We start from the raw sequence: 14,016 nt of genomic DNA on the forward strand, positions 1-14,016 counted from the left end.
CAAAGCTGTCCATTTGGTGGAAATGAGACTATGCTGCTATTAAAAGATTCTCAGAAAGAAAAGGAAAAGTCAAAGTAGCAATAAATATAAAACTGGTTCATCCTCTGTGGAGATGGAATGTGATCAACATTGGATGAGGGATCAGTTTAATTGCAATCACCCTGTTATTATATATCTGATATCTTATTACAACATATTCCTTTGAGGGTGGTGCCAGAGAAAAGGTTGAGTGTTGTCCAAAATCAAAAAGGTTATTCATCCTCTGGGGAACATGAATTTGCTTAGGAAAAAGGCAAAGGCATTTCATAAAATACGACACATGAACCAAATAATTGTCAGGGTAAAGATTTGATCTGATGGTTGAGCTAATAAGGTCATGGGGTCATCAAAAATTGCATTCTGACCTACGGCTGGGGCCACGGGAGAGTCAGGAGGTTACCAAAACTGTTAGGATTCATCCTCTAGTGACCATGAATTCTGACAATTTTGATTAAAATGTGTCTATTAGTTTGAGATACTGATGGACGCATGGGCTAATATTTTTCTCAAGGGGCCATTTCGGCTAGCTTGGTGGTGCAGAATAAAGATCAGAATGTATGTAAACATATTTGAAAAAGGAATATAAATCCAAAAAAACAAAAAAAAAACCTGCGGAAACAAACTAAACCGTAACACTCACCACATGAGGTATTGATGGCGTCCCGCAGCTCAGCGTACTTCCACTTGCTCAGCTCGTACTTCTTGGCCCCGGCAGCAGCCTTGGAGGCCTGAACCTGTGGACCTCTGATACAGGAAACAGACAAGACGGGCACAGCAAGTCAGCAACATAGAGCCACAGTGGTGAACTGTAGGATACCAGCAGGGCGGGGTTATTCGCTTCGTCTGGGTCCAAAAGGATTTTCAAGTAATGTACTGTACTAACTGAAGAAGTAGATGGGTGGAGTTTACAGAGTGTGGGGTTTTCTGCACATTTTCTAAGGCTAAGACTCATGGTATATGTTTATTATTATTATTATTATTATTATTATATGTTTACTCATATATCCTAGAAAAAAAAACAACAGAAAACCCAAGAACAAGGCTAATTTAAAAAAAACAATCCTGATTCATTTCAAACTGGGCCTTATGTTACATTTTTTCCCACTCATTGTAAGTACAGATGATCAAAGTCGAAGCAGGAAGTGGGTCTGTAAACTGTGATGGATGTTTACAACTGTTCAGCTCTGCTGTAAGCTATTAGCTCTATTAGGTTTAAGCTCCGTTAGCTAAACCCACCGTCTGCTAACTGCTAACTAGTTCTCCTGATTTTGTTGTTCACAGGTGAAAAGAAATAGGTCTGCGTCCCTTGTCCATGTTGAGCTATAGTAGCTGCATGAGCAGATGTGCTCTGCTGTAGTCACCACTCAGGTCAGTTTGTCATTTGCTAAGTGATCGTTACACAAATAAAACAAAATATTTTATGAGTAAAAAGCTAGTAAATTGGAGTAAATTTATTAACGTCAGTTTTTTTTTGTGATGTCATCGTGTACCCAAAACTCAACTAATACCTCGGTGAGAAAATTGTTCTTTTTCCGATATATAGGACGATGAATCTAATCAATGTACTTGAAACATCATTATTAAACTTTTGTGGCATGGAGTAAGTGTACAGGCATCACTTTTTTCTGCGGCTAGAAAGGTGTGGTAATAATAACTAAAACAGCCACAGCTTTGTATGTGAAAGACAAGAAATTTAGGCTCAAAGGGCAGCTGTGGTGACAATTTTTGGACATCTGAGACGATTACTGCAGCTGAACTTTCAGAATGTCAATGAAAACTAACAGGTATCACCTTTTAGTAAACTCCACCCACCTGACAGTCATCAAACAGGAACAAGAATCACAGATTTAATACAACAGATAAACTGGTTCATTGCAGGTGGAAGCGAGGGGGAAGAGGGAATCAGATTAGCAGCATTGTTGTTAAAAGGAGAGAGAAAGATTACTATAGCAGAGCTATGGAGGGTTTGAGAATGATATCATTACAATGCATACTGTCTCAGTGGCCAGGAAGTCAGGCAGCTCCTCTGGCGTGACGGCGTGGAGCTGTTGTGGAGTGGCAGCTCGCTGTGTTAAATTATAAATAACTGTATAAAGTGTGCAGCTCCTCTCCAGCTGTGGGTCGTGCTGTTGGCATGCTGCTCGCTCCTCACAGCGCCGCTGACAGGCCTGATTAATCCGTGACCGGGATTTGCCCTTTTTAGAACACCGGGAAGTCGGAGGCGGGACTGCGCTGTGTTCTCTAATCCTATTGGGTGGCTCTTAGCGGGAGCTGGCCTCGCATTCCGGGCTGTTCCCAGAAGCACACGGTGGTTTTGGCAGCGAGCTAAGCGGCTGAACGCTGCAGTCAGTCACCTTCTGCTCCTACTTCCTGTCGTTGTGTGTTTGTGCCGTAGTGAGAGGCGGCCTGAGCCAATTAGCCTCAGACAAACGAGCAGAGGAACAGGAGGAGAGACTGGCATCGCTTCAACTGACATCACTCATTCACGCCTGCACTAATGCCAAGAGGGACGCACGTAGGAAAGACCTTTCATCTGCAGTAATCTGATGAGAAAGTGCTGCGCCACACACAGGTGCAGCGTAACTGTGGCATCAAATGTACCTGCTGAGAGCATTAAAGGTCAGAAATGACTATTCGTCCTCACAGAACAACAGGAGCTGATTTCAATAGAAGAATTTTTTACTTTAATTTCCTTCAAACTTTACTTTAATCTATAACTGCTCTAAAAATCTAAATTGTAATCGAAATGCTTTCAGCATTGAAAACCCTGGGCTGTGACCTGCTATCAGTCCTGATTTTATCAACAGGTGTTTTGATACCTGAGGCTGTTCTGATGCTGTTAAAGGTTTGGAAAAGCCAATTTTCAACTAATTTCCATACGTTTTCAACTTCTTTTCACCACCATCCCGAAAAAACTATTTTAACCATCCCAAAATCAAAATGCTCTGTCCTTTGTCGTTATCATCTGTGATGAACTATACTTGTCAATTAAAAGTTTTAGCATTGTAAGTACTTTTATCCCCAAAATGTACACAGCTGCGCATTACTTTACTGTAAACTCTCAGTCCTGCTGTGTGCTTAGCTCCACTGTAAGCTATTATAGCAGCTCTGTTAGCTAAACCCACTAGCTGTCCTCCCGTGTCCACACACCCCTATGTGCCCTAGTAGTAGCTGAACAGCCAGAGGGAGGAAGGTCAGTGGGCCACGCTGAAAGAAACAGCCGGCATTGGAGCCGATATAGCAGATTGTGAGCTGTAGTTTCCCCAGTAAATATACCGACCTGTTCGGCTGTCGCAGCTGCAGTGTCTCTGGGCTAGTTAGTCACCCAGCGACAGCCACCCGCCCACTCTGCCCCAAGAGTGACCCCAAGAGGAGCAACAGCAGAAGGAAAGAAGGCTGAAGAGGTCGGTGTGTTTACCGGAGAAACTACAGCTTATAAACCACTCTATCAGAACCACAAGACACAACCACACCTACACTATGGGTTAACAATCAAGTGTAGAGAACACAACCAACAAAGACAACCGATCAGAGTAAGACAACCAGTGGGATCCATAAAAACATGGTGCTAACAGTTAACTAGTTGTCCTCCTATCAATTTCAACACAGATTTGTTGTTCACAAAAGCGAGAGTGAATGGTGAGTTACTGCGTCCTTTCGCTTTTAACGTGTCATACTTTTCATAGGTCTTGTACGTAACGTAGGTGTGTTTGTATCTGAAGTTACATAAGTAACAAAGTTGTTTTTTCCCACACCATGATGTTTCCTAAACCTAACCAAACTGCGACCGTATGATTACGGTCTCCGGTATGCTGCGGTAGTCATGTTGTTTTGCTTTGAGGATGAGTTGAGCAGATCAGGTGATTTTTACTTTAAATCTGTCAAAACACAAACAGAACTTGTGTTTTCTTTGTCATGAAGGCAGGCCTCTGTCACTGTTGCAGCGAGAAAATACAAATAAATTGCTCAGAAGATGTCAAAGTCCTTAAAAAATAAATAAATAAACGCAGAAAAAAAGCTTTTGTCTTGAAAATAGCACTTTTCATGCTCTATCAAGAAATATTGATCAGGCTTTTCAAGTGTCACCACTCGTGATGACAGTGGAAACACTGTTCGCTTCATCATTACAGTAAATACCAGACTTCTGTTCACATTACTTGTCGTGTTGATTGCTTTTTTTTACTGCATTCCAACAACAACAAAGTGAGAAAACATCAAAAGCGGCAACGCCAAATCATCCTTTCTGCTTTTTGAATTCATTAAAGTTCCAGATTGCAGCTGTGAAAGAATTAAATGACTTGAAACCAGGTGTTCTCTGAGTTTAGACCCAGAAGCAGCTAAAAGATCTACACTGGAGGAGCTGAGTAAAAAAAACAACAGCTAAAATGTGATTTAACAAGCAGGTGCTTCACCTGCAAAGGTCATCGGGGCTGCAGCTCGACTGAGAGGATTCATGAGGAAAAGTGTGGAGCAGAAAAGGTTCAAGATAAACAAGAAAACAATCAGTAACCTTCAGTGGATCTTGAATGTTATTGAGGGAATTAACCCTGTTTAATCAGAATTCGTGCATTAGATTTTGATCGTCAAAACAAAATCAACTCTTCAGGAGGATTTCCGCATCACAAATTCTTGTTTTAATCAGAAATTGGTCGATCTCGAGATTGATTGTGGAGATTTTCACTGAAGACGGGTCAGAGCGGTTTCTACCCACCGAGCCAGAAGTTCAGTCATTTCCTTCGCCATTTCTTCCCTAAAAAGCATGACGGTTCCAGTTTGAAAAAGTTAGTATCTTGTTGTGGTGTTTTGTTTTTTTTAACAACCAAGTTTACACAGAAATAGTGACAGCAGATAAATAACACGGGGACAAGGAAGTAGACGTTTTAGGAAAAAGTAGAAAAGGACAGGGAGAACAAAAAACATAAATGGTAGGGATGGGCACTTCAAGCAAAAATGCTATTCGATAGTCATCGGAACTATTGGACCATTATTCGTTTATTCTCAGATCTGCCTTAGCATATAGCGGCACAGGCTTAAACAGACCTAGCGCAGAGAAGACCATGCACACGCATTTTACCGGAGCTTGGTAATGATAACGCAATGCCATGTTGAATGCCGTTATTTCCAGGCGCTGGTAAAAACACGGGAAAAATGATGGAAAATAGTAGAAGTATTTGTTTTTTTCTAGTTTAACGACTATTTGAATATCCAAAAATCATGACCCATCCCTAATATCTGGAGGAGAAGAGTGGATAAAAGTGGTAAAAAGGAAGATGAACAACTGTAGACAAGAAAACACTCTTAGAGACGTATACAAATTCATACTGTGTATAACTTATTTTCAACATTAAATAGATATTGAGTTCTCGTTCTTGGTGTGGACGGCCCTCAACTCTGGACAACAGGACTGATATGATTGAACATGTTTAAATAGTTTAAATATTGTTATTTTGTCATATTCTGTCTGTCTATAAAGAGTTTCATCTTGTTTGGAATTTAATTTGTACTAGGTCAAGAATAAAACTGAATATGCGCTCCCTTTGACAATGTTTTGCTTCCTGCCTCATGACCGCAGTTGTCTTTTTAGTCAGTTTGTCGAGAAAACATTCAAACACTGCAGTGATATTTGTAATGACTCACTATCGAGTGAAGGAAAAAAAACATTTTACGGAAAAAGAGGACTGTAAAATTGGAACCACCTGGTGTATAAAGTACCACGATGCACCACTCCAGCGTCCTCAGAGTGTGTAACAGTGTAATGTGGACGCTACTACAGCTGACTCATGACGTGAAGCATCCATTTCAACTTTCAGAGTGACTTTGTATGTGGGTCGCTTCAGGCTAAGTGCAGAGAGAAGTGCGAGGGAGGCTGTCGGGCTGAGGCCTCTGAACTGACGAAAACTGAAGCCAGAAACCGAACATGGAGTACTTTAACATCTCAGGGTGCATCAGTGAACTGGTTCACACTCTCACTGCTCGTGTTCCCAAACAGATGGTGCAAAGCACGGCAGACTAACGCTGGAGTGCATCTGATTTATGCAGCCACTCTAAATATAAAAACAAATGTACAAGGCAGTGTGGTGAATGTGTTTGGTGTGTTAGTACTGAGAGGAAACCTACATGGTCAAGCTCTTGAGTTTTGTGGTTCCAGCAGTGCTGTGAAAAGAGGATTAGAGGATTATAAGACGCAGCAGCACTGAACAATATAACAAACCAATCATGAGGAGGAAAGGTGATTCCTTTCCCCCGCCACTCATCAGGAAGTGATTCTCCTTCCAAACTCTGATCAGAGGACATGGCACCAATTTATCAAACTGCTGAGAGTCACATTAATAAAATCTTTTATCGTCAGTCTTTTGATTTAAAAATGTTTAAATCACTTAGGTTGATTAAAAGTCGTCTGTTAGGCTCCACTACAGAGGCCAGAATCTGAGACATCATATGTTGCATCAGTCATTAAGAACTAAGCACTGCCGTATAGAGTGCTGCAGGACCCGGAAATAAGTTAGCATTTTTGCATTTCCGTTTGCCTCGTCTTGTAGTCAATGGGTTTTTGGTAAGACGCTTGTAATAAAGCTGAAGAGATTTTTTACAGTTTGATTCTATGACTTAAAATACAGTGAGGTCCAAAAGCCTGAGACAAGATATACTATTTTACATTTGCTTTGAATATAATACTATTTTTTTTCATTACAAATGATAATATATGATATAAATGTGTTTTGGTATTCGTCGTTTGCTTTAATGACAGCACGCACTACAGCTGGCATGGACTCCACAAGTTTGTGTTTAAACGTGTTTACATGAATTCAACTTTTAGGAAAACAATTGTATTATTTATCCTTTCGGGAGTTGCATTGTTTTTTCTTTAAGGAATTATTTGGACAGACTCAATATTGTGCTTATAATTTACAGTGTGGCTCTACATTGATAAGTAACTCTGAGACTTATATCACTGTAGAGCCACACTGTAAATTATATTATATGATTTTACAGGTGACTCCTTGTTGTAAGAATTAATCGTTAAATAAATGTGTATTTTCACTATTAGCAAAGAACATTTTCACTCCTCAGTCGACTCTTTGGGAGAGGATTTTATGGTTTAATCATCAGCAGTTTGATAAAAACGAGCCCTGATCATGTTTCTGGTGGATGACAATCACGTTGGTGCGAGAATTAAAAACTGGTGCTATTTACTTTGGTCAAATGAGGAAAAACAAAAATTCTTCTGTTTAAAATAAAAAATAAAACTAAAGAAACAAAAGTGTTTTCTATTGAACTCGTGCCACTGTTAGTTGCATTAAGGAACAGGGGTTTTGTGCTCGGCTGGCAGATTGTTACAGCATGCAGGGTTGGTAGGTTGGTTGGTAGGTTGGTTATGGTTTGAAAGGTCAAAGGCAGGAGGGACCGGGGAATAAATTAAAGGGTTAAGTCGCTGGGTCTTACGCTCTCTCTGGGGACGATGGAACTGAGGAGCCATTACTGGGAGGAAGAAAACAGAAAACAAAGAAGAAGAAGATGGTTAAACACAGGATTGAATGGAGATGATGGTTTCTCTCCAGTTCCATTTGGAGTCTGAGATGAATTTAAAAAACAGGAGCAAAGAGTTGGACAGAAACTTCACGTCTAAATGTCAAACTCTTTCCCGTGTTGACAGATTGTGATGTATTATCAATAGTTTGTTTGGGCTTCAGGATCATGAAACATTCAGTGTTTTTCAATCAGAATGTGAACACTGAAGCATCAAATCAGCTCCTTCTGAATGATTAGTTTGACTTTGTCCTGTCAAACCAAATACTTTAGTTGTTTCCTGACTTTATAATGAGGCTACTTTGGCTTCTCTCTAAACATCTTAAAACATAACAAACTTAAAGATGAGGCTACAGTGAAACATGGCGGTAGTGTTGGTTACCTGCGCAGGCCCGAGTCGATCGTCACCTCCTCGGGGATGAGCTCGGACTCGCTCTGAGCGATCCTCAGCGCCAGCTCGCGGTCCCTCCTCTCCTGCTCCAGGACGGCCTGCCGAGACGCCTCCTCTTCCCGCTCCGCCTCCAGCTGCAGCTCCATCTCAATCTAAACACACATTACATGAACAATTGCTGTGCTGCTGTTAACATATTTTTATGAGTAGAAGTGTTGAAGTTTACGGCTGCATTTGTTTTCTAATTACCATCTGCTGGTATAAATATCTGTCAGATCCACCACAGCATGGCTGCTACCATGAGCTGCATTCAAATGTAGGCTTCAGTGCGGTAACTTTAAAGCATGTTTACCAATTCTGTTTTACAAGGCAGTGTTTTACAAATGTCAGATATCTCCAGCTGTAATGCACCACAAATGGTTTCATTCCAATCAATTCATATGGCAGCTCAGGGCACGAGATTTAACAATTAAAATCTGTACACACTTTCGAAGGCAATGAAAACTGCTCAGTGGTGTGTGAAGCCAAAAAAGCTTGATTTCCCAGGTATAAAATTGTGGGGTATGTGCACTTCAGACTTGCGCTGAACGAGCCAGCTAACTTCCAGTTTAGCGCCTTGCTAACTTGATAAAATAATTTAATCTTGTGGCTCCTCTAGACTTTCCACGTTATTAGACTGACGGCTCACGGGCGTTGTGATGTCAACAAAAATGTAACCGTTCTTTACAGACGCTTCTTTGGAAATGTAAGCTCATGGGAAAAACTCTTTTTGGGCCCCCGTGCATCATTAGCTAACGTTAGCATTCAACCACCTCGTAGATTACATGACAGTTTGATAGTGTGACATGATAGGAAAGGCTTAAATTAACTCAAACAATGCACATCTTGTACACATTTGATTCAACATACCGGATGTAATGAAACAGTTATTATATTGTATGTATTTATGAAGCAAAGAACTCAAAGATTCTCTTCTTCCCTCTGTTTCAAATCTTCTGTTTTCTTCTGCTGATCTAACAAAAATAGCATTTTGAAGATGTTACTTTGGGACATTTTTTATTCTTTTCTGACTTTAATTTGATTAATTTGAAGTCCACTCAATAGATTGATTAATAATAAAAATAATCAGATGAGGACACACTTACACACTGACTAACACTAGATTTCTGTTCAAGCATGTACACACATAATAATCAAAGCTAGCTGAGACGATGCAGCAGCAGTGGAAACAGTTACTTGTTTGTATTCATGAAAGCAGAAAACTCTGAATCGATGCAGCAACATGAACACACCATCGCCCTTCAACCCTCCTGCAAACAGAGCAGCCGGGGGGGATAACTTCATCTCCTCCGTCCTGCTCATTAAAGGAAGAGCGTGTGAAAGGCTGGGCTAACCTGGATGATTAATGCTCCTGTTTCCACCTTTCTTCATCAAACAACTTTTACATGTCAAACGGCTCCTTGACCGACTCAGGGAGGGCACGAGGAGCTGAAGGTTGTCACTTCATTACCTCAAGTTCATCTTTATTTGAAACACCGGAGAATGATACTGGATAATTTATATATATATATATATATATATATATATATATATATATATATATATATATGTATATATATATATTATAACTTGTTCTTAATTATACAGTTTCTGTTCTTAGTCCTTAACAGTTAACGATCAAGGTTGCTCAAGAGTGTCTACAAGTATCAGACACTTACATTTATTGCCTATAAAGATCGTTTCAAATAATTTTGGAACCTAATAGTAATATAATAGTTTAAACCAATGATGCTTTTTTTAATTCAAATATTAAGTAAGTATAAAGGTATGTAGTGTATACTGTATGAGGCCCTGCGCAGAGGGAGGTTTTATATAGCAAAATTGTTATTAGAATGTGTTAGCTAAGTACACAACTCATCAAAATATATGGCAAAGGTCTCGTCGTTTTAAGACATTTAATTGCAGATATGTTTAATATTATATCTAAGATATAATGTTTGTGACGATTAAAGATTCAACATGTAAGATTTTGCTTAATAAAATAAAATAATAATAAAATATCTAAAAATGATGAAACCTGTGTTCTATATTTTGTTGAGTTGTGTTCTTACATTATCCATACATTAAATTAAATGTTTCCAACAATGAAATCCACTAGTTTACTTAAAGTAACGGTGCATTTCATTTGGTCACCTGTTGCTATAACTTCCAGTAGAGTCAGAAAGTGAGGAAGGAAGTCGGAGAACGAGACTAAATGTAATGTGCCTGAGTCACATCAGATTGATTTTCATCTGCGATGGTGATTGTTTAATGATGTGTTCACCATCAATGATCATAACTCGCTATTCTCCCTAAACAGCAAGATTACTTTATTGTACATCGGTTGTAAGAAAGCGAGCAGCAGCACACACCGACAATGTGTGTTTCTGTGTGTTTGAATTCAGATCAACTCTAACTGGACTCAGCACTCAGCAGAGACTCTGGTTCTCTCTCTTTTTTTCCCCTCTCCTCTCTGTAACGTTACGTTCATGAAGTAAAGTACATTTCCCCTCCAGCTCCAGTCAGCAGTCAACATTACAGAACATAAACACCTGACAATGGAGGTCACCTCCACTGATCACTGCTGCAGTCAGGTTGATAAACAGGAGTGAAGAGAAATCCACTTTTTAATCCCAAAAGTTAAAAACTAATCTCTGAGCTCTCCTCCCGTCGGTAAACAGCTCTGGATCAGAGTAGAATCTGAGGAGTCCGGCTCTGCCCCCCACACAACACTCGGGCTATGCAGATAGCCCGTGTTGCACTCATAGTACTTTTGATGGTCACACCATCACCACCAGAGCTATTGTTGCTTTTCTCTCTTGTAAAAACTTGCTGCCTATATTACCCACAATGCAACTCAAACAGCAACAGTTCAGTCAGAACCTGCAATAGTGATGTGGAGCAGCTACACTGACAGGTCTGGTCAGCTCACTTCTTTCTAACTCCACACCAACAGATTTGTATCAACGTTTTGTCTCAACCGACGCAAACTTGAGTGACATCATCAGAGGAGATTTATCAGACTTCACACAGCTCCGGCTGGAGACACCAAAGGCTTTATACTACCATGTTCACATGTGCAGTAAAACCTGGGATTTGCAACATGAGATAATCTCCTTTCATGTTCACTTTGACACGTTTTAGTCATAAAACAAAATGTTCGACTCATGCCTGAGCATGTGAAACCCCTGAATGATTCAAATTTATCTGCAATCAGAGTGAAAATCATTTGGAAACAGTTTCCTGGACTGACAGTATTACCATCTTAGATCAGCAATAGTCAGTAACCACGATGCATCGGCTGATTTAGCAGCAGAATCATGCCTTTGTTTCACTGAGAGCACTTGTAGCCCGATGCTTCAGAGTTCCCCGGTTCAAGTGCAATTGAAATAAAAACTCCTTTGTTCCCTGTGCAATAACCCTGCTTAATTTGCACATGTAATATAGTTTTTTAGAGATTTTTGTGTTGTCCTATTGTCTGTATATTCAATGAACGAGAAACATTTTTGTATTGTTTGTTTTTGTACTTGAATTTGCGTGTTTTTTATCTTGTGCCCTTGACTGTAAATCAAGTTTCCCATCTGGGATAATAAAATGACTGAATTGAAGTGAACTGAACTGATGCTTTACAATCAGTATCAATATGGATATGAACTCGGGCGATCATGTATAACAGTAAATGTCACCTCCAAATGCTTCCCATCATATTTTGGATCATAACTATGACCGTATGGATAAGAGAGAAATAAAACTCTGACAGCTCACAGTGTCACCTCCTCTCCTTATATCCTGAGCCCTGTTAGATTCTGCAGAGAGACTCATGAATATTTAGAGCAGAGCGAACGTGCTGAGAAGCCCAACAGACTGTGAGCTGGTGGAAGTGAAGGAGATTTGTGGGGAACCCAGCCCGGGGCTCCGGGCCCCCGGCCAGCAGCTTTGATCTGAACGGCCGCCACTCGCCACTAAAATCTGCACTTGATCTGGGCCGGGTCGATGCTCGGGGGAACCACAGGAACCAGCCGCCACCGCAACAGATGGGCCGGACGGAGACGCGCTGGATGATAAACATAAAACCAAGTGAACTGTGAAGCCTGCTATCTCTCCGTCACACACACAAGGGCACACACACACACAAGGGCGCACACACACACACACACACACACACACACACAAAGCAAGATGTCGGCATTTGTAAACAGCAGGACTGATGCATCTGCTGCTAAACAATTCCAACTGCATACATCCTGACACTTCTTTACATTAAAACAACAACAGAATATTGATGAATCTGTTCACACAAACACAAACACACATCAACACAGCATTGTGTGCGTGTTCTTAAAGGGACAGTTCACCCAAAAATCAAAGCCTGTAGTGCTGTTCATACATTTTTTGGTGTGAGTTGCAGAGTTTTGCCTTCTCTCCAGTATAATTGAATAAGATGGCACTCAACTTCAAATACAATAGACAAACTCAACAGCAATGTCTCTTTCCATAAATCAAGACCTCATTGCTCAAGATAATCCACAGACTTTGTTGAGAGCAGCTTTGTGTAGGATCAATTTTCTTTCCGTATCACTCCGCAGAAGGAAGAGTGCAGCTACTCAACTGAAGTAGCTGGGGACTAAAAAAACTCCATAAAGCTTGTCAGGTTTAATCCAAGTCTCTGAAAGCCCAGAGATCCCAAACTGATCTGAAAAGACGTTATTTAGTATTTATGTAATTTAGCTCATGCACCCACCTCAGACACTTTTAGCTTCGCAGCTACACTGACTGAATTTTCATTTCTCCCGTTGACGATCAATACAAACAGTTTTGGTAGTTTTGAGATATCTGCCTCCACCCCAAAACAAGAGACATTTTAGAGACAGTGTCCCTGTTATTTTAGACAATCCACAGAACACACTGGCTGTGTATAAAACTACCTCTGTCTACATCCAGACCATAAAACAACAAAGTCATGATCTTTACTTCAAATGGTATAATATTTAAACCGGTCCTCACAAAAATAGAATAACAAGCTGCTCACACAGCCCCACAAAGACAGAGAGAGCCATTAGAGTGTGTGATGGAAAGAGATAAAGTTTGGCCATGTTCCTGCCTGAACAGCTAGACGTGGATTAGAGGAAAGCGGCACTGCACAGAAAGGATTTCAGGGCTTCGAGTCAAAGACAAATCTGTGGGGACGGGAACATGAACGAAGTAAAAACCAAAACACTTGTTCTGTTTTTACTCTCATCTCTTAATGCTCACAATGACCCAAAGTCCCACCACTGACTTTCTGAACTCTGTTTAAACTGGAATAAGATTATTATAAGTATTCAAAGTTATTTTTACTTAAGTAAAAGTAAAAATACCTCAATTTGTAAACTCTATTAACAGCTAAAGTCATTGCAACCGTACTAAGGTAAAAGTATGCCGGTATTAACAGCAAAATGTACTAAAGTACTACAATAAAGCGTTATAACTATAACATTAAAGTACTCAATACACCAAAAAGAGCTCTTTCAGTGCCATATTTAGGTACTCTAGGATTATTATTATTGACAAAGCAAAATTTAGAGAGAGTCAGTGCAGATCCAGACCTTAAGGAGGAATAAACACCTGGAATCACATCAGATTCTGCTCTGATCCGGAGCCGTTTCCTGACAGAAGGAGAGCTCAGAGATTACTTCTTAATTTTTGGGATTAAAAAGTCGATCCATCTTCATTCCTATTAATCAACCTGACTGGAGCTGGAGGGAAAATGTACCTTACTTCATGAACATAACAGAGAGGAGAGGGAAAAAGAAGAGAAAGAGCCAGAGTCTCTGCTGAGTGCTGAGTTTAGTCATAGGTTGACCTGAATTCAGTGTGTCCCGTTTGTACAGGAAAGGTATCTAATACACCATTAAACAACCACTGTTGCTGATGAATCTTTGTGACTCAGGCACAAATGTTCATGTTCATGTTACGTCTAGTCTCACTCTCCGCTCCCTGAAGTCATAGCGACAGGTGAGCAAATGAAACCGTTACCTTGA

General features: G+C 40.3%; 1 protein-coding gene across 3 annotated transcripts in view; it reads right to left on the reverse strand.

Annotated features, from left to right (window-relative positions):
• myo6a (myosin VIa) overlaps window positions 1-14,016 on the reverse strand; it is a 148,156-nt gene that overhangs the window by 14,278 nt on the left and 119,862 nt on the right. Inside the window, exons 28-32 of one of the 3 annotated variants that reach the window (XM_073493302.1) lie at window positions 7,949-8,109; window positions 7,483-7,518; window positions 6,157-6,192; window positions 4,751-4,789; window positions 680-783 (exon numbers count right to left, since the gene is read on the reverse strand). In XM_073493302.1, coding sequence (XP_073349403.1) covers window positions 680-783; window positions 4,751-4,789; window positions 6,157-6,192; window positions 7,483-7,518; window positions 7,949-8,109 — 376 coding nt within the window. The remainder of the gene's footprint in view (window positions 1-679; window positions 784-4,750; window positions 4,790-6,156; window positions 6,193-7,482; window positions 7,519-7,948; window positions 8,110-14,016) is intronic. The other 2 variants (XM_073493303.1, XM_073493304.1) reach the window with 2 other exon arrangements.

The sequence above is a fragment of the Pagrus major genome, chromosome 22, assembly GCF_040436345.1.
Source record: "Pagrus major chromosome 22, Pma_NU_1.0".
Classification (NCBI taxonomy): Eukaryota; Metazoa; Chordata; class Actinopteri; order Spariformes; family Sparidae; genus Pagrus; species Pagrus major.